This window comes from Balaenoptera ricei, chromosome 20 (genome assembly GCF_028023285.1).
Source record: "Balaenoptera ricei isolate mBalRic1 chromosome 20, mBalRic1.hap2, whole genome shotgun sequence".
Taxonomy (NCBI): Eukaryota; Metazoa; Chordata; class Mammalia; order Artiodactyla; family Balaenopteridae; genus Balaenoptera; species Balaenoptera ricei.
Genome location: NC_082658.1, coordinates 39,019,767 through 39,041,691, shown reverse-complemented (window position 1 = coordinate 39,041,691; position 21,925 = coordinate 39,019,767). Strand labels below are relative to the sequence as shown.

Here is a 21,925-nt window from a genome sequence, read left to right as displayed (position 1 = left end):
AGGCAGAGCTTAAGGTCTTCATGTGAGAACCATTAAAGCAGCAGAAGCAGAGTCAGGACCATATTAAGTCAGTTAAAAGTTCCTGCCCCTTAAACTTGTGTTAAACTGCTAAACTATGCTGTTTCTAAAATGCATCATTCCAAAAACTTACCTGAATGCCTCGGGCAGTGAGGTGGTCGAACAAAGCTTTTCTCATTAGTAGACTAGAAAAGAAAAGCACAACAGATTTAGGTACTCCTTAGCCCTAAAGAAGGACTAAAATTAGTCCTCAGTCCTAATTTAGTCAATCGAGAGTTTAAAATTCCTAGTTGAACTTAATCCCAATGTTTTGGCAATATAACCAACGGCCTCAAGCAATAATAGCTGCTGTGGATGCATTTGTATCTTAACTGCTGAATCTCCTTTCTACTCCTTGCTGCCATTAGATCCCCAGGAGACGTATTCTTATTGAAGCAGCTCAGTGCAGAAGGGGCTTCCTCACTTTCCCTGCTGGCACCATAATGAAAGCGGGAAATAACTGGGAAGTCGGTGTTCCTAACTTTCCAAGTTAAAATAAGGCAGTGAACCTGGGTCAAATTCTATAACATCACAGTCCATTTACAAAATGAATTAGTCTTTTGTGAACTATCTTAGAAACCTAATGTCCAGGACTTCCCTGGTGGCGCAGTGGTTAAGAATCCGCCTGCCAATGCAGGGGACACGGGTTCGAGCCCTGGTCTGGGAAGATCCCACATGCCGCGGAGCAACTAAGCCCGTGCGCCACAACTACTGAGCCTGCGTTCCACAACTACTGAAGCCCGCGTACCTAGAGCCCGTGCTCCGCAACAAGAGAAGCCACCACAATGAGAAGCCCACCCAAAGCAACTAAGAGTAGCCCCCGCTCACCACAACTAGAGAAAGCCCCCGTGCAGCAACAAAGACCCAACACAGCCAAAAATAAATAAATAAATAAATAAACTTATATATATAAAAAAAGAAACCTAATGTCCATTAATTACACTATCCTTTATATAGGAAAAAAAAAAGCATTTTTTTTTCAGTTCCAAATAACTAACTTAAAAGTGAACTTTTAGAATACAAATCACTTGAACAAGATGGGAACTTACTGTACTGAAAAGCTATACATATTATTTCTATTCTGTTTATGTCTATTAGAATGATTAAGTAACAGAAACTAAAAATCATATGCATTTAACACCAATTAAAAATGCATCCTTAAAAACTAGAAATTAATTCAGGAATACAGCAAAAAAGAAGAAACCCTGTGGCACAGAGAAAAGATACAACTAGTTTTCCAACTCTATGAAAGAGGAGCTAGTAATAAAAGGTTGTGATTTATGACTATTATTTAAGCATTCAAGGTTCCACTTTAAAGCAAAGTATAGCACAATAACTTTGTGGGTTTTACCTAACATTAAACTCAACATGTCTTAGAATTTAAGGCATTTTATCTAAAGTAGATGCCCCCCATATAGATGCCCACCATTTTCCTGAGAAATGTGCCATTAGTCAATATATACTCTTACATATATTGCATTGCTATACACACTTCTTTTCACTGTATTTTTGACTGCAGGCTCGTGGAAACAGTGACTAAGTAGAGGGGATGAGTATATATCCCGGCTCTGCTACTAACCAGCTACATAACGCCAAGTACTGTAAATCATCTAACTTCGGGTAGGTGGGTGCTCAGTTTTCTCCTGAGTTTGATGAGATTATCTCTCAATTCTTCTTAAGGTTTTGTGAATCTAGCAATTAAGCTAGTTCTAAATGATTCATACATCATCCATTTGTATAGTAGATGTTCAACACATCCCTGTTACAAATTACATGTAGAAAGCCTGCTCTAAATTATAAGCATCGTATTTAATAGAGTTAAAACAATAATTTGTATATCAAGAAACTAAAATTCTTACGTATCAGAAAGCCAGATGAGAAACTTTTGACTTCTGGACATGGTGTGTGGTTCTTTTAGCCTGAGACAAAATAAAATTTAAATCATAAATTAGAAACACAGGAATATATCAGTGTGATAAAATAAAACAAGTACAAAAACAAAAAGAGTGCCTTGTCTGCACTTAGTATATGTTTAAAAAATATTTGGAAAAGGACAAAAATAAATTCAAACAAAGCCCATTTGGGTTTTCTATTTTCATTGATTTCAAGCTAATTTTTTGCTACCACAATTCAAAGGTTAAAATTAATAAGTTATCTTTCCAGAGACCCTGGGTACCCAGATCTCATGTCTCTTCTCTTTTCTGGTGAAGCCTCTTTCTTTTGCTTTGTCTGCTGTAATTTTGTATGTAGTAGATTTAAACACACAACCAAACTTTACTATGGATTAAAAGATATTTGGGGTAAAAATGAGACTAAAAAAACCGTAAGGGCATTTTTTTTCTTTCACTTTCAATGTTTTAAGACCTAGGCCCTGTCCTTTTAAAATATCTTTCCTACTGAAAGAGCATACTTGACTTTTAGACCTAAGCTGAGCTCCTTCTTCAACCTCTTTGACGCCTAGAGCAGCACCTGTGTCATTAACTCTGGGTTGTGTCCAGAGACATCTCTGATTAGTCAGTCTCTCTACTATGAAGATTCCTCAGCTTCTTTCTAAGTTAAACAGCACACAGTGATTTTTATTCTCCCCAGATCTTCATTTCTTATTTCCTTTCTAACTCTTCCTATCTATACTAAATTCATTTTTTGTCTTTTTCTCTGAATTCAGTTTTTATTTGAAGCTCTCTAAATAAACTCCTTTTTTCCCACTAACTCTAGCCCAGGTAGAAAGTCCTGACTGCAATTTCAGGAATCCCAAGAATTTAATAACTCAAAATACTAGTTACCTTATTAAACACAAATGATTATGTTGTCTTAGGAAGTACCCACTGTCTTTCATTAAAAAAAATAATAGGGACTTCCCTGGTGGCGCAGTGGTTAAGAATCCGCCTGCCAATGCAGGGAACACGGGTTCTATCCCTGGTCCGGGAAGATCCCACATGCCGTGGAGCAACTAAGCCTGTGAGCCACAACTACTGCGCCTGTGCTCTAGAGCCACGAGCCACAACTACCGAGCCCGCGTGCCACAACTACTGAAGCCCACGCGCTCTAGGGCTTGTGCTCCGCAACAAGAGAAGCCACCGCAATGAGAAGGCCGCGCACCGCAACGAAGAGTAGCCCCCGCTTGCCGCAACTAGAGAAAGCCTGCGTGCAGCAACGAAGACCCAATGTAGCCAAAAATAAATTTTTTAAAACAATAATAATAAAACATACAAACACATAATATCCTACCAGTGTCTTAATCCATAATCATTTTTTAGAGAAAAAAATTAATTCTATGAAGTTTGTTCATATGTCTATTTTTTAATAGTATTTGCTTCTAAAAGGAACACATGGAGATGATCTAGAGAGCACAACAGTCCACTCTTGACCAGAGGAAAGCTAAGTGCTTTAGGAATAAATGGTTAGGAATTATTTTAATATAGCAAACAAAAATGGTTTGTTTGTAGACAAGAATGATTTCTGCTGTTTCCTTTCAGAAACAGCTACAAACACTGCTAGTAAATATAACTGGGAATAGACAAAATAAACATAGTCATCACGAACAAATTCAAACTGGAAGACAAGCATGAAACATAGATGCTGAGTACAGGGGTACTGATCAACTTGCTTCTCTTAATGATATTTCCTAATGACTGATGTACTAGTGTTCAGATTGATTTTTTTTGAAGTTCTGTGGGCATGAAAAGAATTTTCATGCAGGTGAAATCACATTTAAATGATCTCCTCAGAAGCTCTGAATTCCTTTGTCATGGCTCAGTTATTATTAGAAATGTATAGCTAGGAATGACATTATAAGGGTAGGAGTTTGTGAGATGAAGCTCTCTAATAATAATGAGAAAGATAATTGGGCTTCCCTGGTGGCGCAGTGGTTGAGAATCTGCCTGCCAATGCAGGGGACACGGGTTTGAGCCCTGGTCTGGGAAGATCCCACATGCCGCGGAGCAACTAGACCCGTGAGCCACAACTACTGAGCCTGTGCGTCTGGAGCCTGTGCTCCGCAACGAGAGAGGCCGCGATAGTGAGAGGCCCGCGCACCGCGATGAAGAAGGGCCCCCGCTTTCCGCAACTAGAGAAAGCCCTCGCACAGAAACGAAGACCCAACGCAGCCATAAATAAATAAACAAATACTTAAAAAAAAAAAAAAGATAATTTAACAATAAAAGTTATCATTTATTGACTGCTTATTATTTGCCAGGCAATGCTAAGTGTTTTATATATTTTTATCTTTGTAGTAAATTAGTGTGTGAAAAGCAAGGCTTTATACCCAGCAGAGAAATTACATAAATATGGAACTATCTTATAAAAACTAACTCTATCCTTTTTCTTCTCCCATCTCCAGAGGTTTTTTTGCATTGTTGTGGTGGTGGTGGTGATTTAATACTAGTGGTGAATTTGGAGCTTAATGGAATTTCAGCTGGGTATAGTTGTCAATCAAGCAGAAGGAAGTAAGGGAAGTTGGAGGGCAATTGCTACTAGATGTTTCAATGATTAAGCTCATTCTTTTTACCTGACTTCTGAGTACACAGGCACTGAAAGTCATTGTTACCTGAAATGGGTCAGGTAAATCCTTAAAAACCTTTATTATTCATTTTAGAGAATGCATCTTAATTATATCAAATATGGAAATAACTAGAGCAATCTATTCTTTATCATTGATATCAACAAGTCTTCGTCTTAGTTTTCCTGTAACTGAGAATTGATGAAGACAGGGTAACCACTTACTTCAGTATGATAGAAGGCATTGGGATTTCAAAAAACTGTTCTCGAATGGGCACAAAGGGCAAGAGGCCAGTGAAGAACAGGCCAAGAATGAGCAGAACACGTTGTAAACTGAAGAGTATAGGAATTTCTGAATTCTAAAAGACACAAACAATATTGTATGTTACTTTATAACTGTTCAAATAAAGAGGTTCATTTCACAACCTTCAAAATTTCCCAAGACTGTATCTTGACATCTGTTAAAAGTACTCCCTGAATTATCAATAGCCATTTCTAACACACCACACTTAGAAATGACTAGTCCTTGACAAATGGGTCAGGATCTATCTTGGAGGCCTATAGTATTGATACTCAAGTTTCTCTATTCCTTACTCTCTGCTTTTGCTATACCATTTCTGTCTGTTACTGCTAGTCCTTATCAGTAGAGATTAAGCATACCAAATTTAATGGAACAAGATAAAGAAATGAAATATTCAGTAACCTTCTATATATTCAATAATCATATATATAATAAAATTTTAAACAGTATATGATACAGATACAAATATAGATATATATTAATGGTGTTGCAAATATGTCACCTTTCAGCTACATATACATATTTTCAAATGTAAATAGGACTTTGTAAACTAGTCCAAGAATCTAACCACCCTTCTAAGTTTGTATTACAAAATGTGTTCATCAAGATCCCCAAACCCTTCAACTGCAAGCTTCATATATATGTGAACTCTTTTCATCTTGCACAACTGAAACTCTGTACCCAGTAAACAACTCCCCATACCTGCCTCCTCCAGCTCCTCCTATGTCTGTCTTTAAAACAAATAAACATTATAATAAATTTGAATATTTCTGTATAAAAGTAATATATTGAAAAAATCATGCAAAAACATAATTTATTTTAAATATTAGCTCTAAATTACCTACTTCTTTATTTTTTAAAAATGGAGTAAATAAGTTTGAGGACTTTTTTTGCTCCTAAGTTCACATGCTGCTTTGTAATGTTTTCAGTTTATTTATATACAGGTGTTCCAGCTGCAACACAGTATACAAGTCCCTGAAAAAACTTTGATTTCTGCAGATTCATACACTAAGAATAACAGAGCTCATAGGAGGAAATAGGGCTAGGGGCTGACCCTCAAAACTTATGCAACTTTGGAACCAGAGAACTAAAAACAGTAACTGGTACTTCTGGAGAGCCATGCAAGGCCACTGGTAGGAGAGGGCTAGGAGCGGTATGCTGGCATACCACTGGCATAATAACTGGTTGTCCCTGTATTAAATTAGAATATCTGGAATGGGACCCAGGCATTAGTATTTTTTGAAACAATTCCGGTAATTCCAATATACAGCCAAGGATAAAAACAACTGCATTAAGTATGAGTGAATAAAAAGTCATTAGATGAGAATAAGTGCCACATATTTTTCCCAGCACCACTGTCCCCCCCACTTTCTTTTATTTTTATATTTTTAGTTTCTAGCATCTGGGAATTAAAGAGCTAATATGAAATTCTCATAAATCATACTTTAAGAATTGTAAAAGATACATGACTTAATTATATAGCATGTTCATAATACAAATGACAATTATTGTTGAGACATTCTTACTGCGGTGTTTGAAAATTGCTGCTGAAAATTTTGGAGTTTTTAAATCCTAAAATGACAGAAAGCCAGAGGCTTCTAGAAAAATATGTGAATCAAGGGAAAAGTTCTGTGATTCTGGACCAAAAGTGAACTTGTTATTTTGAAATAATTATAGAGTCACAGGAAGTTATAAAAATACAGTAGAGTCTTGTATATCCTTAACCCAGCTGCCCCAAATGGTAAAATTTGATGTAGCCAGATGTATCAAAACCAGGAATTGACACTGATATATTACTGTTAATTAGACTGTAGACCTTATTCGGTTTTCACCATTTTTAAAACCTGTGTTCATTTGTGCATGTGTATAGTTCGATGCAATTTTAACCCATGTATAGATTTGTGTAACCTCCACCACAATCAAGATACAGAACTGTTCCATCACCACACAGAAACTCCCTCCTGCTACTTCTTTGTATTTGCACCCACACCAAGTCCCTGTCCTCTGGGAGCCACGAATCTGCTCTTCATGTCTGTAGTCTTGAGAATGTTATATAAATGTAATCATATAACCATTTGAGGTTAATTTTTTTCACTAAGCAAAATGCCTTCTAGGACCATCCAGGTTGTTGCATGTGCCAATAATTCATTCCCTGTTACTGCTGAATAGTATTACATTGTATGGATGTGTTAGTTTGTTCAGCCACGTACCCACTGAAGGGCATTTGGCTTGTTTCTAGTATTTTGGTATTGTGAATAAATCTGCTATAAATATTCATGTATAGGTTTTTGTGTGCATAGTTTTCATTTTTCTGAGATAAATGCCCAAGAGTAAGATTGCTGGTTAATATGATAAGTGTATGCTTAGTTTTGTAAGAAACTACCCAACTAATTAAGAGAGTGACTGTTCTATTTTACATTCCCACCAGCAACACAGGCGAGATCCAGTTTGTCCTCATCTTCTCTAGCATTTGCTATTATCACTATTTTTTAATTTGAAAAAAATTTTTGAATGATGTAAAAAGATCAGCAGGTCATGAAGCCTCCAGTATATTATCTCCCTTTTAATGACATGTGAAAATACTATCAGACAATGATTAGTTATGGAAGTCTTAGTCCTAAATTCTTGGAGATCTGAAGCCACTCAGCCCATTGATTATTCTGTTCTCTCCTTTTGTACACAGATACCTTGGGATCTCACAGAGCCTGCTGCACATAAATAAAACTTACTTGCCTTAATGAGAGCCTCATTACTTTTAATTGTACTTTTAATTGTAATGGTTCTTGGATCTATGCTTTTGCCTTCTTTGCTAGGAAGGAACGCCTTCTCAAAAGAATTCTTTGTATTTTAGAATTGCTACTTGTGTCATGATATTCCTTCTGCACTATCACTTGTATTCTGAAAGAGAATCTTCAGTGTTTAAGGTTTTTTAACACTTTGAATTTCAAATCCTCCTAGCTGATTATATAGCTAAATTTGCTTCTAGAGGCTTAGTGTACCATTTCAAAATATATCAACTTAATTTTTTATAGATATATTTTCTTCAAACAGAAAAATTTCAGTTGGTAGATGGCCCTACTTTTATATACTACCTGATAATCATGATCCTGGCTTAATTTGATTAATTCTATTTGGGAGGTAGGGTAAAGAAAAGCTTGAGCTACAGAGTTGAAGGACTAAATACTTCCCTTAATTCAAAATTACCCAAAAAATTTGATTACCTAACAAAAATGAGACACTAAAAACTAGAAATCATATTTTGTTTTATAATGTACATAATAAAATTAATAAAATGTTAATAATTTATAAAATATAAATTTTATAATAAATAATCATGGTAATAAAATATTACCATGTGAAAATAATAATTCCGTGAGCCAGTCCAATTACATTGAACTTAAATTGCAAGGTCCACTATCTCTACTAAATCCATTATCTATAAATTCATCATCTTTATTAGTAAATTTCTGGTTAGTTGCTTCCATCCAGTACTGTCTGCCTTTGCATCAAGGCTATGAAATAAGATATTAAAAAAATATATATTATTGTATTTACTTAACATTTAAAGATATACAACAACAACAAAAATAGATCATTCTGTATCATTTATGAAGCTTACCTCTTTGTAGCACTTTTCTACAATTTCATAACTGGCATTACCCCACACCGTGATGTGTTCTCGTCTGTACTGCTTCACCAACTCTGAAACCTACATGTGAAAATTCAAAATTTTATGCATGTGCCTATTTGTAAATCCACTTACATTATTTCACTTAAAAAATGGATTAAAACTGACTATCTGCCAGTGCATACTATAAAATTTTGGAAGAACTGATACATAAATTCAGATTATTTTATAAAGTACAAGAAATTACATTTTACCATTATATGATTTATTTAATAGAATACAACTGTTTAGTAATATGCTATAAACTAAGTACAAGTGAAACAAGTGAAACTAGAAGAAGTTAATTACGTAAATGCCAGGGCGATGGGTTCACAGAAGCTCACTTTTATCCATAACTGCGACATGACAAGTCACTCTGAAACAGGCTTTCCTACAGTACAGTGATGTCTTCTACCAGGGCAGTATTTGAAACAATACTGATCCCTAGAGTATCACATTTCCTTGAACATTATCAATCTATGCAGGCACCCACTCTAGCCTTATTTAGTTTGGATGAAATTGGATGCAACGCACTCAGAGGACACAATGCCTTAAGTACCTTCTTAATCAGCAAATTGTTGTTGACTTTGATATCGATGTTAATAGGAGTGTTAGGAAAGGCCTCAAAAACTTCCTTCAGTAATGGTATTCGGTTATCTTTTCCTTCACATTGGCATGCTGAGAAAGCAAGATTTTTAAATGTATTTTTAAAAGATAACTTACAGTTTTTTGATGATTAGAAAAGTTATAGTATGTAGTCATAGTAGGACACTTACAAAATGATGAAAAATATAAAGAAGAAAAGAAAAATCATCTAAAAATCCAACAACTTAGATAAAACCATTGTGATCATTTGGTGTATTTTCTCTCCTCTTTTCTTCCTATGCATAATCTAATAGAGTTATAATATAGGGTCCCTTCAGATTTTAAGCTGATTTTTTCACATAAGTAAAAATAAGTATTGCATGTTAATATGCTGTATTTATGATTATGATTAAAATTTTTTTCCATTAAATTTTTTGAGATAACTGTAGATTCACATGCAGTTGTAAGAAATAATACAGAGATCTGTGCAGGATTTACCCAGATTCCCCAATGGTAACCTCTTGCAAAACTACAGTACAATATCATAACCATGATATTGACATTGATATAATCCACTGATCCTATTCTGTAATTATTATTTTAAAAGGTTTTAAAATACTCCACTGAGCAGCTATAAAACAATTTAATTTTTAAAATTTGACCATTCCCCTTGAAGGGGAACATAGTTTGCCACTCCAAAATATGCCATTTTGGCATAAGGATTATTTTGAAGTGAAGGCAATTGAGAAGCAGCAGATACAAGAAAAGCTCTCTGCCCTTCCCCTATCTGCCAAAAAATAAGACTTAAATTATACAAAAATTAATCAACAGCAACCCTAGACCCTTGTCAGCACCCAAGGACTCTACATAACAAACTACTGACTAGCCTTTATCGTCCATTAATCCCCTATATATTTACCTTTCCACAATTTGCCACCCTGGACACTCAAAGTACTTTTCCTTTGTCTTGTTACTTCTCTGAAAATTTATTGGTTTTTTTTGTTTGTTTTGTTTTTTTGTTTAAGATGCTATATAAACTCAAGTTCTAGCCACGCCTTTGAATAATTTATCCCTGAGTTTCTCCTATGACACATACATATTAATAAACTTCTGTTTTTCTCTTGTTAATCTCTTTTTTTGTTACAGAGTCCAGCTAAGAACCTAAAAGGATAGAAGAAAAAAATTTTTTTTCATCCCCTTGACCCTACTAGTGGATACTGAGATTGTTTCTAAAGTTTTGCTATGACATCATCACTGAATTTTTCAGAGATTGAGAATATGTTTAGGCAAGGGAAATACATGCTAATCAGTAATGGGTTGAAGAATTATATCAATGCAGTTATTCAAAGAAAACTGAGTCACGAAAAAATCAGAAGAGGATTTTAATCATTCTTTTTATTTCCTGAGGGTCATTTTCTTTATTCTTTCCCTAGTTCCTTTTGCCTCTAATCACTTATATACTATACATACTATATAACGATTATAAAATTTCCCCTTCCACCTGAAATGTCAATTCCACTAATCTGTGAATAACAAAATGGTGAAAGACCCTTTATTTCATCCTCATTGTATGGCAAATCAAAACAAAGAAGCATATCAAAAAAAAGTAAATTAAATCCATTTCAGAAAACTTTTTTTTAATAAAGACTCATGTGAAAAGCAGGATGTGAATGGGGGAAAAAAAAAGAAAAAAATCTGTTACTGTTTTGTCTGTTCTGTATTCTATTCTTATTGCCTTTTTACTACCCCTTGTAATTCAGATAGGGCTCTGGGTCATTCTGATGGGACTGTCAATCATTTGGCTTTGCCTCCCTGGCCACAGAGAAAGCACATGACCTTTTAAGCATAACAATATGGACCACAGGTGATGTTGTCTGAAATCCTCAGCTGAATGGACCATGTACTTTTGATGTTATCAGAGGTCCATCTTTACGTGGAGAAGGTGTGCCTGAGAACAAAGCTAACATCGATGAAAGTGGACCCAAGAAATGGAGATAAGAGAGACAAATTATTGCTTGAGCAACTGGAATCAGTTATGTTTGAAGGCATGTAACCTCTACAGTTTTTAGTTATGAGAACCAATAAATTCTTTTTAATAAACTTTTCTTAAACTATCTTGAGGGCTTCCCTGGTGGAGCAGTGGTTAAGAATCCGGCTGCCAATGCAGGGGACACGGGTTCGAACCCTGGTCTGGGAAGATCTCACATGCAGCGGAGCAACTAAGCCCATGCGCCACAACTACTGAGCCTGCGCCCTAGAGCCCACAAGGCACAACTACTGAGACCACGTGCCACAATGACTGAAGCCCGCACACATAGAGCCCGTGCTCTGCAACAAGAGAAGCCACCGCAATAAGGAGCCCACGCACCGCAACTGGAGAAAGCCCACGTGCAACAACAAAGACCCAATGCAGCTAAAAATAAATAAATTAAAAAAAAAAACAGATTAAAAAAAACACAACAAACAATCTTGAGATGGATTTCAAGTACTTAAAACTCAAAGAGTTTGGACTTAAACTACAGAATTGAACTATAAAACTTAATTTAAAATTATTTATTTATCTATTTATTTATTTATTTATTTATTTATTTTTGTCTGCATTGGGTCTTCGTTGCTGCTTGCGGGGTTTCTCTAGTTGCTGTGAATGGGGCTACTCTTTGTTGCAGTGTGTGGGCTTCTCATTGTGGTGGCTTCTCTTGTTGTGAGGCACGGGTTCTAGGAGCGCGGGCTTCAGTAGTTGTGGCACACGGGCTCAGTAGTTGTGGCTTGTAGGCTCTAGAGCACAGGCTCAGTAGTTGCAGCACAGGTGCTTAACTGCTCCACGGCATATGGGATCCTTCCGGAGCAGGGATCGAAGCCTTGTCACCCTGCATTGGCAGGCGGATTCTTAACCACTGCGCCACCAGGGAAGTCCCTGAACTATAAAAGTTAATTATTGTTAATATATAAAAATTTAGCTATTGGGACTTCCCTGGTGGCACAGTGGTTAAGAATCCGCCTGCGATCAAGCGCTGGTCCGGGAAGATCCCACATGCCGTGGAGCAACTAAGCCGTTGTGCCACAACTACTGAGGCTGCACTCTAGATTCACGAGCCACAACTACTGACCCCGAGTGCCACAACTACTGAAGCCAGCGCACCTAGAGCCTGTGATCCACAACAAGAGAAGCCACCACAATGAGAAGCCTGCACACTGCAATGAAGAGTAGCCCCCGCTCACTGAAACTAGAGAAAGCCCATGCACAGCAACGAAGACCCATGCAGCCAAAAGTAAATAAATAAATAAATTTATATATATTAAAAAAATTTAGCTATCGTTTTTACCTACCTAGCATCCTTCCTTCCCTTGGAAAACTGCATCTCCTTCATTCCAAATTGTTCTGGTTGGGCTGTCAAAAACAGGACCCACTCCCCACTTACTCTCACAGTAGGCATATGACCTAGGTCTGGCCAATCATAATAGCCTATCTCTTTGTCCACAGTGAATAGTTCAAGATGGACAAATGATCCAAGTTGGGCCAATCAGTGTATTTCTCTAGAACTTTTCCTTTCCCTGGGGTCACAGTACAGGCAGGATGTGAATTTACAGTTATCAGTGATCATGTTCCTGCCACATGGCCAAAATCCATCTACAGTAAAAGACGATAAGACCCAAGAGAAGCAGAACAATGGAATAAAGCCAGAAGAGTCCTTTTTTGTACCCAAGGATCCAAAAATGTTTAATATCAGATCCACCACATCTTAGAGAGTTAATGATAAAATATATGTCTTTTTTCCCCTTAAGCTAGCATAAACTGGTTTCTGTTACTTATAACCTAAAAAGTCTGAACATGATGTTCTATCTGCACAGTCCAATAGGGTAGCCACTAGCCACACAGGGCTATTTAAATTAAAATGAAATAAAATTTAAAATTCAGTTACTCAGGTGCACTAGCCACATTTCAAGCGCTCAATAATCACATGTGGCTATTGACTCTTGTATCAGACAGTGCAAATGTAGAACATTTCTATCACTATAGAGAGCTCTATTTAGACGATGCTATTCTAGTTAAATAAAAATTTTGTTAGCTTATTAAGTGTGGAAAAATTAATTTTGCAGTCAAAAGAATTACCATGGGCAATAGCTATTCACACCCAAGTAAGATGTATGCAAGGATCAACTTAGAAAAAGGTCAAACAGACAAAACTAACTTTGGAACAGCAAAATGACACATTACACAATAAGAATAATATTGCATCAAACAGTGGGGGAAACAAGGAAATAAAAATGTGCTAAGAGAAAAATGTGTGCTAAAGTGATGTAAAGGTATTTAAATTAGATGACTCGGCCAGCAGAGAATATAGAAAAAGAGTTGGAGGAAGGAGTTGTCCCCAGTATTGTTTTGGGCAGAGAATAACCAGCTGGGAAATACTACCAAAAGGGAAAGAGGAAAATAACAGAAAAACAAGAACGCTAGACTAGGAGTATGCCATAGGATGTGTTGGGTGATGGAACAAGTGAAGTAGCTCTGGAGCATGCTAGAACTTTAAAACTTATCACCATAGTCAACTCTGATTACCCAAATTATGTATTTTCCATGAAAAAGAGGTTGCTTTCAAGTAAGCAGGATAGATAATAACAAACCCTTTGGTTAACACATTTTTATGTTCCTTCTTTAAGTTTACTTTTTAATGTAGCCTGTGGCACATCGAAGCATCTTTTAAAAGAAAACACTTAATTCTTCTCCAGTTAAGTTGTGAACCACAAAGAAAGCAAGAGGCCTGAAATTTGTATTCCTCTGAGAGTTGATTCTCTCTCTCTCTCTCTCTCCTCTTCCTCCTCCTCCCTCCAGTATTTAAAGAAAAGAAGAGTTCCGAGCAGGGGAATAGAAGAGAAAAAAAATGAACAACTTTCTGCCTAATCTGAGTCAAGTTTTTACAGTACTATATATTAGCCTGTTTCAGATGCAGTAAACTTCACATTGGAGGCATAGTCTTTAAGTTAATTATGATATGAGTTTAATACAATATGAACAAAAGGTAATTATTAAATATGAGCGTGTGTGGCATTGCCACTAATATGGGATTTGAAGAGATTCTGCAGATAGAGAGGCAGTATAGATAGCTGAACACTGGCCTGGTAAGGAGAAGACCTAGTTTCAAATCCCAGCTCTGTCATTTATTTGTTGTACAACCTTAATCAAGTTCATTTACATCTTTAGGACTCTGTTTCCTTTCTGTAACAGGAGGAGACAGGATTAGATGGTTTCAAAGGTCTCTTCAAGTTCAAAAGTTTTATGACTTTATGTGGTAGATATAAAACCAGGAAAGAAATTAAAAAATATTTTTTCTCAAAGCATCTTATAATCTGTGTGAGGCTTTGGCTTTGCTCTCTACAAAGGGAAAACTAGGAAAAACTTCACTTATGAAATTTTCTTAACCTTCCCAAGTCCACAACTGATACCAACATTGAATAGCTTTGCAAGTATAATCCTACTAATTATAAGAATGAAAGGTGTTTCCTCAAATCAATAAAAGCTTAATAATACTTATCTAGAAGGCAAAGTCAAACAAATATCAGATCGAAACGTCCTGTAGAGATAACTGATGCAAACGGTTTTCTGATTTTTATTTGGCTTTCTAAGGTTTCTCAATCAAGGAGAAATTATACCTGCCAATTTTAAATTAATATCAATATATCCTTGGCTTAACCAAGGTTTCAACTATATGCAAGCCATACCAAGAACCACAACATGAGCATTTTGCACTTTTCCTAAGTTACATGTAAATCATTCAAAACATGAGGCTGAATTGTGAAGGTGAGGTAGCTCAGCACCTGTATCTCGAGGTTGTGTATTTTCCATCCTAACATGTTCCATCCTAACATAACTAACACTTTGGGCCAAGGGACATATCTCTTTGTGGGAAATGGTCCCTCAAAAGAAAAAAAAAAACAAAACTGCTATGCTGGTGATTAAAAAGTGAAGATGACTAAGAAATGGATGGTTTATTTGAGTAATGGAATACTCCTAATAATTTAAAATATGGAGTAGCTAAATAACATAGAATGAAAAAATTATAGAATCAGTAAGGATCTGAAAGGGGTCGCTTCAATTTCTTTTCATTTATTCTTCTTATTTATGATGGATTATTTACTACAAGTTACAGTAATATTCTAGAATTTGAAGTTTTAGAAGTATACAGTACCCCTAATAATATCTGGGTTTCTCGTAATTAATATTCAGGCTTAAATGAACTGTATATAAATTTAGACAGAATGAGTCAGTTAAATCTTTGGGCATCATAATCTCAGGGTCAGATGACCATCAAGATTTCAGATTTGTAGGCCTGAGCAAACAAGCTCTGAGGGTAATACTTTTAGTTGGAACTTCTTATCATAAGATAATGCACATGTATTTCTAATTCTCAGCATAAATGAATACACTTTAGTGTAAATGTTTAATCTGCAAATGTAAATTATTACCTTTTTGAAATGAGACATCCAGTTTTCCAAGGTAAGGTGGGAGTTCCTTTAAAAGATATGACTGAAAAAAGTTAGCTCTCAAAAATAAAAGTATTTTAGTGTCTTACATTAAGACATAAAGATTTGCTTCTTGAAAAATACAAAAATGAAACACTACAAATGTTTATATAGAGAACTCATTAGTAGAACATCCCCAACAGCAAACTGATCATATAATTACTTACTTTCATGACCTACAAGAAATCTGTACTGTCTAATATGGACCATTTGTCAATAATAAATACACACAGATCTCAGTAGACAAATGTCAGGAATAGACAATTCAAAGGGGAAAAAAATCATAAAGAAGAATCTTTAAACTCACTAATAAGCAAATGCTAATTAAAATTTAATCTAGCAAATTAGGAAATTCTTGGTATAATTATAATGCCCCTAAATGGTAAGGGTGTGGCAAACTTGGAATTCTTTTAACATCAGATATAAAAAGTCTTTTAAACACTTTAAAAGAGCAAGGTGGCAATAGCAACTTTCAATATATATCAAGAAACTATAATGTTCCTAATCTTTTACCCAATAATTTCCCTGCTGAGAGTTAATATAGGGAAATAATTTTAAATACAGAGAAAACTTGATCTTTACACATATAGATGTTCAGTGCAGTGTTATTTATAATGGTGAAAACTGAGAACTAATTCAAATGCACAACAACAGAGGAATGGTTAAAGACAACTATACATCCACTCAATGGAATAACTTCAGTCATTTGAAATGTTTATAAAAAATAAGTATAGAATCTGAAAAGGCTAAATACTGTGTGATTCCAACTATATGACATTTTGGAAAAAGCAAAACTATGGAGACAGTAAAAAGATTAGTGATTGTCAGGGGGTTGGAGGCAGGAAGGATGAATAGGCAGAGCACAAAGGATTTTTAGGGCAGGGAAACTATGTTGTATGACATTATATTAGTGGATACATGTCATTTTCATGAATGTCATGTCAAAACCCATAGAATGTACAACACCTAGAATAAATCCTAATGTAAGCTATGAATTTTGGGTGATGATGATGTATCAGTGTACGCTCATCAACTGTAACAAATGTACCACTCTGGTGCAGGATGTTGATAGTGGGGGGAGGCTGTACCTATGTGAGGTCAGAAAGTATGTGGGAAATCGCTATATTTTCTGATCAATTTTGTTGTGAATCTATAACTGTTCTAAAAAATAAAAGTCTATTAAAAAAAAGAAAAAGAAAAAATGTATATCATGCCATAATGTTAGAGTGTTTAAAAATACAATATAAATAATATACAATGAGAACATAACTATGTAAAAAACTTTCAGGGTATACATACAGATAGTATCCTGTTAACATAAGTTTTTTTTAGGTGGTAGAATTAGGCATTATTTTTCTTCCATTTATCAGTATTTACTAGAATGAGCATGTAAACTACTAAAATCAGATTTTTAAAGGGTTCTTTCCTATACATGAAGACTAAAACTAATTCATATATTTAATCTGAATCAAATAAATTGTAGAATACGTCAAACAAGTTGAACTCCAGTAGTTTTACATTTGAGGACTTTGGTAATTTTGTTGAAATAGTTATCAAAATAAGTCTCCACAGATGTACGTAATGAATACAAATCCTCACTGTAAGTCAGAATAGTTTTTTAACTTTCCTTTGACATTCATTATTTAAACATTATCTTTTTTTACTATTATTTATTGACGTGCTATCTGGCACTCACTGTTTTTAAAAATCCTACAGGCCCTAATATTTATTAATTATTAGTTTATCATGCATTTTCACTTACACAGTACTTGAGATCAGAGATGTTTACATTGACTCCAGTTGATCTCTTTAGGTTCTCATCATGTGACACTACAACTTCTTCATCTTTTGTGATATGGCAGTCCAACTCCAACATATCAGTTCCAACTGTAACTGCACTGAAGAAATACAAAGAAGAATAATGACATTCTGAAACATAAGCAAACATTTAGGTTACATACATTAGATGAAAAAGTTCAGAGTTACAAATCAAAATAGAAAATCCCATAATACTAAAATTTCTCCTCAAGACTGTTATCTATTATGAATAATTGATATAAAAATATTCTAACTGAACTTAGAATAAGAGACTCATGTTGCCTGCTTTCCATAACTAGCAATCCTTAATTCTGGCAACCCAATATAAAGGAAAGAACACTGGACCAGAAGTTGAGATTTGGGCACCAGTTCCTGCTTTGCTATGAACTTGCTGGGTAACTTCGGGTGAGTAACTGCCCCTCTCTGGGCCCATGTTTCCACATCTATAAAATGAAAGCATAAAGAACAAGAAAAGGATGCCCACTTTTGCCACTTAAATTCTGCATAGGATTATAAGCTCTAGAAGGGCAAATGAGTATGAAAAAAAAAAAGCATCCAAATTGGAAAAGAAGAAGTAAAATTATCTCTATTTGCAGATGACATAATCTTATATGTAGAAATAAAGGTTCCATATACACCACTGTCAGAACTAATAAACAAACTCAGTAAAGTTCTGGAATACAAAACAAACATATAAAAATCAGTTTTATTTCTATACACTAATAATGAAAATCTGAAAAGGAAATCATGAAATAATTCCATTTACAGTTGGGCAAGTTCTTTATGCTTGTTTCCTTATTTGCAAAACAGTGATGATAATATTAGTTCTCTTCACCTCCTCCCCACCTTGCACCTACACTCCAAGCAGTCGCATGCTCTCTAAATACTTCCTCTGTCTGAAATGTCTTTCACAGAAAAACAATACAATTGTTTTCTCACTTCACAAATGAGAATTTCCAAGTGGCGAATAAACGTATGAACAGAAGTTCAACATCAAAATTCAACAGGGAGGACTTCGTTGGTGGTGCAGTGGTTAAGAATCCGCCTGCCAATGCAGTGGACATGGGTTCGAGCCCTGGTCCAGGAAGATCCCACATGCCTCAGAGCAACTAAGCCCGTGCACCACAACTACTGAGCCTGCGCTCTAGAGCCTGTGAGCCACAACTACTGAAGCCTGGACACCCTAGAGCCCGTGCTCCACAACAGGAGAAGCCACCGCAATGAGAAGCCCGCGCACTGCAACTAAGAGTAGCCCCCACTCATCCCAACTAGAGAAAGCCCGCGTGCAGCAACGAAGACACAACGCAGCCAAAAAAAAAAAAAAAAATTCAACAGGGAAATGGATATTAAAACTACAATGAGACAACACTATACACCATCAGAATGCCTAAAATTAAAAGGACTGACAGTAAGTTAGCAAGACAGTGGAGCAAATGGAACTCTCATACATTGCTGGTGAGAGTGTAAGTTGGTACAATCCTTTGAAAAGTATAAATATCCACCTACCCTATGACACAGCAATTCAACTTCTGCTAAGTATATACCTGAGAGAGATGAATGCATTTGACCATTAAAAACATGTACAAGATTATTTCACACATCATGATGAATCTTACAGATATAAACTGAAAGAAAGAAAAGCCAGAGACAAAAGTGTAAATATGGTATGATGATATTTATGTTATCAGGAACAGACAAAATCAATCTATTGTAATAGAAACTAAAATAATGGTTATCTAGGGGAAAGGAGTACAGGCTGGGAAAGGTCACAAGGGTGCCTTCAGGGGTGCTAGAGATGTTCTATATTTTTATCTGGGTGGTGGTCACAAAGGTGTATACATATATTAAAATTCTTTGGGCTGTGCACTTAAGATTTGTGCATATTACTGAATGTATATTATACATACTACAACAGCAGTTTTTTAAAAAGTCTTTCTTCTTCCCCTTATCTGCTAACTCTTATTCATCTTTCAGGTGTAAGCTTTAAAACTACCACTTCAGGATACCTTCCCTAATCCCCCGACCCCAGTCTGGATTTTGTAGCCTATCTACCAGTTATTTGCCAAATTGCCAGGACTTCCTGTAGCACCTGTGTTTACTGTGTCAGAGTACTTACCACACTGTTTTGAATACGTCTATTTATCTTCCCCTACTTGCCCAGTTAGACAGGTGCTCTTTGAAGAAAGGGTTTGTGGACTATGGCTTGTTTACTATTGTAAACAAGTGCCTATGCATGGGGCTGGGCAAAACAGGTACTCCATAAGTATTTTTTTTTTTTTTTTTACTTTTTAAAATATTTTTTTGAATTATTATTTTTGGCTGCATCAGGTCTTCGCTGAGGCATGTGGGATCTTTTTTTTTTTTGCAGCACGCGGGCTCTTCATTGCAGCACGTGGGCTTCTCTCTAGTTGTGGCATGCGGGTTTTCTCTCTCTGGTTGTCGTGCATGGGCTCCAGAGCACGTGGGCTCTGTAGTTTGTGGCATGTGGGCTCTCTAGTTGAGGCACGCAGGCTCAGTAGTTGTGGCGCGAGGGCTTACTTGCCCCGCGGCACGTGGGATCTTAGTTCCCTGACCAGGAATCAAACCTGCGTCCCCTGCATTGGAAGGCGGATTTCTTAACCACTGTTCCACCAGGGAAGTCCCATGTATTTGTTAAATATTGAATTAATGAATGAAAAGAGATAGCTCTCTGTATATGTAAAATGCCTACATAGCACTTTGTGTCTGTTTTGTTGTTGTTGTTGTTTTTGTTTTTTGGCTGCACCGCATGCAGGATCTTAGTTCCCTGACCAGGGATCAAACCCGTGCCCCCTGCAGTGGAAGAGCAGAGTCTTAACCACTGGACTGCCAAGGAAGTCCCTTGTTTGTTTGTTTGTTTTTGTAAGCACTTTATGTATCAATTACCACCAATGACATTTCAAGATGAAAAAAAAGTAAACATGGGTGTGGCAGGGAGAGAGTTTTAGAAAGAAACTTTTACTTTTTTAAAATTCAGGAATGGAAAGAATAAGAGCTGGGGTGAGCAGAGTGAGAAAGCAGGAATGAGAAAATGTAAAAGTAGATAAATTACAGTTTGTGTAATATATTCCTATACATTCAAATTGTTTCCTATAAGGTGGAAGCAATTTGAAATGGAAATGACTTCATATAAGGTCATGTCTCTACAACTAGATACTAAATTCCTAGTGAGGAAGGTATCTGTCTGTTCCATATTTTCCAACGTTCACGATGTTGGGCATATTGCAGGTATTCACACATTTCTAAATGAGCAGAGGGACCTCCCTAGTGGCGCAGTGGTTAAGAATCCATCTGCCAATGCAGGGCACACGGGTTCGAGCCCTGGTCCAGGAAGATCCCACATGCCGCGGAGCAACTAAGCCCGTGCGCCACAACTACTGAGCCTGTGCTCCAGAGCCCACGAGCCACGACTACTGAAGCCTGTGCACCTAGAGCCCGTGCTCTGCAACAAGAGAAGCCACTGCAATGAGAAGCCCGCACACCACAATGGAGAGTAGCCCCCACTTGCCGCAACTAGAGAAAGCCCGCATGCAGCAAAGAAGACCCAATGCAGCCAAAAATAAATAAATAAATAAAAAATAAATGAGCAGAATGAAGCCATATTTTGGTTATCAATGTCTATGAACATTTTAAATTTTAATTAATTATCATCCAGCTAGCACCTAAATGTTCATCAATGATAATCCATAGCCATAGTAAGTACCATACTTCAAAGAATCAAGTATTCACTTTATTCAATGAAGTTGTTATCCCAACAATGGAATGTCACTGTTGAATCTAAATGAAAAAAAAAGTAGGTATGGTATGATCCCATTGATAAAGTGTGTGTGTGTGTGTGTGTGTGTATATATATATATGGGCCTGACAAAATTTATCTTTGAAGCCAACCACTTCGGAATTTTCTCATACTTGGTCTCTTCTGATGATCCAAGACCATCAGAATCCCACTCCAAAAGACCCAATGGCCACTTGCTGCCTTGTACCAAAGTCTCATACTGCTCCCCTACTTCTCCTTAAATAATCTTCCCTTTCAGTGTTCTGATTATCACCAGTTGTTAGAGGAAAACAAACAAACTTGGCTCCTTAATGTAATTCTTACTAAGATGTAAATAATTGTTAACTGTACATGTCCTCTTCTAAAGGACATCCACCTTTAAAAGAGATTATTTGTTTGCCAATTGTGTGTTTGCTAGAACCACAAATGTGTAAAAATAAAATCCAAAAATAGGCAAATAAGGACTTCCCTGGTGGCCCAGTGGGTAAGACTCCATGCTCCCAGTGCAAGGGGCCTGGGTTCGATCCCTGGTCAGGGAACTAGATCCCACGTGCATGCCGCAACTAAGACCCAGCACAGCCAAAATAAATAATAAATAAATAAATATAAAATGTTTAAAAAAAACACAAATAGGCAAATAAAAACAGGTTTTAGGTTGATAGAATTATTTTTCTGTATTTTAAAATTT

At 36.2% G+C, this 21,925-nt stretch overlaps 1 protein-coding gene across 1 annotated transcript in view; it reads right to left on the bottom strand.

Moving 5' to 3' along the window:
• GDPD1 (glycerophosphodiester phosphodiesterase domain containing 1) overlaps positions 1 to 21,925 on the bottom strand; it is a 39,818-nt gene that overhangs the window by 518 nt on the left and 17,375 nt on the right. The window contains exons 3-9 of the mRNA XM_059907347.1: positions 17,389 to 17,524; positions 15,570 to 15,615; positions 9,082 to 9,200; positions 8,475 to 8,564; positions 4,780 to 4,913; positions 1,917 to 1,976; positions 152 to 203 (exon numbers count right to left, since the gene is read on the bottom strand). Of these exons, the coding sequence (XP_059763330.1) occupies positions 152 to 203; positions 1,917 to 1,976; positions 4,780 to 4,913; positions 8,475 to 8,564; positions 9,082 to 9,200; positions 15,570 to 15,615; positions 17,389 to 17,524 (637 nt within the window). The remainder of the gene's footprint in view (positions 1 to 151; positions 204 to 1,916; positions 1,977 to 4,779; positions 4,914 to 8,474; positions 8,565 to 9,081; positions 9,201 to 15,569; positions 15,616 to 17,388; positions 17,525 to 21,925) is intronic.